Genomic DNA, 2,188 nt, shown 5'->3' with positions numbered 1-2,188 from the left:
AGTATCTTTTCCATTATAGGTTATTACAAAGATATTGAATATAGTTCCCTGTGCTATACAATAGGTCCTTGTTGTTTATTTTTTATATAGTAGTGTGTATCTTTTAATCCCAAACTCCCAATCTATCCCTCCCTCCCGCCTCTTTCCCCTTTGGTAACCATAAATTTGTCTTTGTCTGCAAAGCACAATCTTAAAAACGCATGGATTAAATAATTTCGATTTCTTTCTTCCATTTTCCAGTGGCACCATAACACAAGGTCATAGCTGTCTGGGCGTGGCTCTTTTTCAGGTATCAAAGAACGTGCAGGGCACAACTACAGAGAATGCTTTTAACTTCACTCACTCCAGAGTGACCTCACCTAAGCACGCGTGGCTCAGTGTGCGAATCTCCACCCGCTCCTAAAAGGTGGTAAACGTGAGCAACCTCCTTTGTGGGTGCGAAAGCACAAATGATTCAAGAATCCAGCCAGAGCCGAGGTCAAGACTCGACATCTGCCAGGAAAATTCAACTATAGAGAGAATGATGAGGGCGCCGAGAGCCTGGGGCCGGGAAAGATCTGCGTATCGGTTTAAAAAGAAAAAAAAGACAGGACACTTGCTCTGGCCGAAAATCCCACTTCCGTCCAGGTCACGTGCCCACGCCGGCAGTGAAACGACTTTCCGGTCCGGCGCGGGCCTCATCCCCTGCACTTTCGGTCCGATCCGCGGCCGCCCGCTCAGTTTCCGGGGCGCTCTTCAACCGTCCCCTGACCCGTTTCCGAGTGCCAGTGCAGCTCGAGGTACAGTCTCCCCCGGGCGCACCCCTAGGCTGTGTAGTGCGGTCTGTAGTGCCTCTTCTCCCAGGGGTTGGTGAGCCCCGCGGGAAACCTTCGGGTGCGACCTTCCGCTCGTTTGAACTCCGAAATCCCGGACCCCCAACCAAGAATCCGCGGCCTTCTAGTCTTCCGCATCCAGGGGGCGTTCGTGCGCTCAGCGGCCTCGTTTCATGGTTGAGGACCCAAGTGTTCTGACTCCGCCCCTGCGCTGCAGTGGGGCTCGTTTACCCCCACGGCTTAGGGGGGACCTGGGAACGTTCTAACATCGCACGCTTTCCCTCCCCCTTAAGCCCGCCGACCATGCCCGCGGGCGTGTCCTGGGCGTCCTACCTGAAAATGCTCGCCGCCAGCCTCCTGGCCATGTGCGCCGGCGCGGAGGTGGTGCACCGGTACTACCGGCCGGACCTGGTGAGTGCAGGAGGGTCCCCGCGCGTCGGTCCTGGACCACTTCATTTTCACAGTAGCAAAAGTGATACTGAAATTAGGAGCACGTCTGCCCGGGACCTAAAACCTTGTGGTGGCATCTCATTGCCGTTAGAGCAATACATGGCCTGCTCTTACACAGTCTTGAAGTTTTACACGGTCTGGCACCTGTCTGCCACTGGCCTTATCTTCTAGTGTTTCTTCTTTGTTCCCTCTCTTGCAGCCACAGCGACTTCTTGCTGTTTCTCAAACTCATCAAGCCTGTCCCAAGCTCAAGGTCATGCTGTTTTTCTTCTTGGAATGCTTTTCTCCCAGATATTGGCTTGGTTTACTTCTTCAAAACGTCAAGTCTGCTCAAATATCTCCTCTAAGCAATGAGGGTTCTTTGTACAGCCCCCAAAGGATTCCTCCTCTTGCCATTCTGTCTCAGTCCTTCGTTTCTGATAGAGCACTTGTCACGATTTGCAATTATTTTATTCCTTTGTCTTTTTACGTGTTCTTTGTTTCCTCCACTAGAATGTAATCTCCAGGAAGGGACTGTGCCTGTCTGGTTCGCTCTTGTGTCTCAGTCACCTAGAAAAGGCCGTAGAATGTATTGATAGTAGATGCTTAATAAATATTTGTTGAATGAGTGAATATAGGCATTCAAAGGAGGGAGGAATTTTAATTAATTTTAATAAGCATTCCCGGAAGTAGAACTGAGAATTAGAGGTACTTTTGAGGAGTTATGGTCTTGGGGAGGTGGAGGCAAGGAAGCACAGTGCAAATAATTCCAAGAGTGTGCTCCGTGTTATGCTGCGGGCGTGAATAGAGTGGAGCACAGCGCAGGGAGCCGTCATTTCTGCCTGGACTCTGGACAGGTAACACAGAGAACCAACCGTTCGTTGGTTTCTCATTTCAGTGAATTAGCACTACAGTTTTGGAGGTGTTTATTCTGGTTTTCGGAAGAG

General features: G+C 50.5%; 1 protein-coding gene across 1 annotated transcript in view; it reads left to right on the top strand.

Annotated features, from left to right (window-relative positions):
- The first annotated feature begins 1,115 nt into the window (after positions 1-1,115).
- Positions 1,116-2,188, top strand: part of UQCC6 (ubiquinol-cytochrome c reductase complex assembly factor 6) — a 3,998-nt gene continuing 2,925 nt past the window's right edge. The window contains exon 1 of the mRNA XM_007454275.1: positions 1,116-1,223. Within this exon, the coding sequence (XP_007454337.1) occupies positions 1,116-1,223 (108 nt within the window). The remainder of the gene's footprint in view (positions 1,224-2,188) is intronic.

Source organism: Lipotes vexillifer, unplaced genomic scaffold (assembly GCF_000442215.2).
Source record: "Lipotes vexillifer unplaced genomic scaffold, Lipotes_vexillifer_v1.1 scaffold492, whole genome shotgun sequence".
Classification (NCBI taxonomy): Eukaryota; Metazoa; Chordata; class Mammalia; order Artiodactyla; family Lipotidae; genus Lipotes; species Lipotes vexillifer.
The sequence above is the reverse complement of the archived record's forward strand: the minus strand, read 5'-3'. Positions and strand labels throughout refer to the sequence as shown.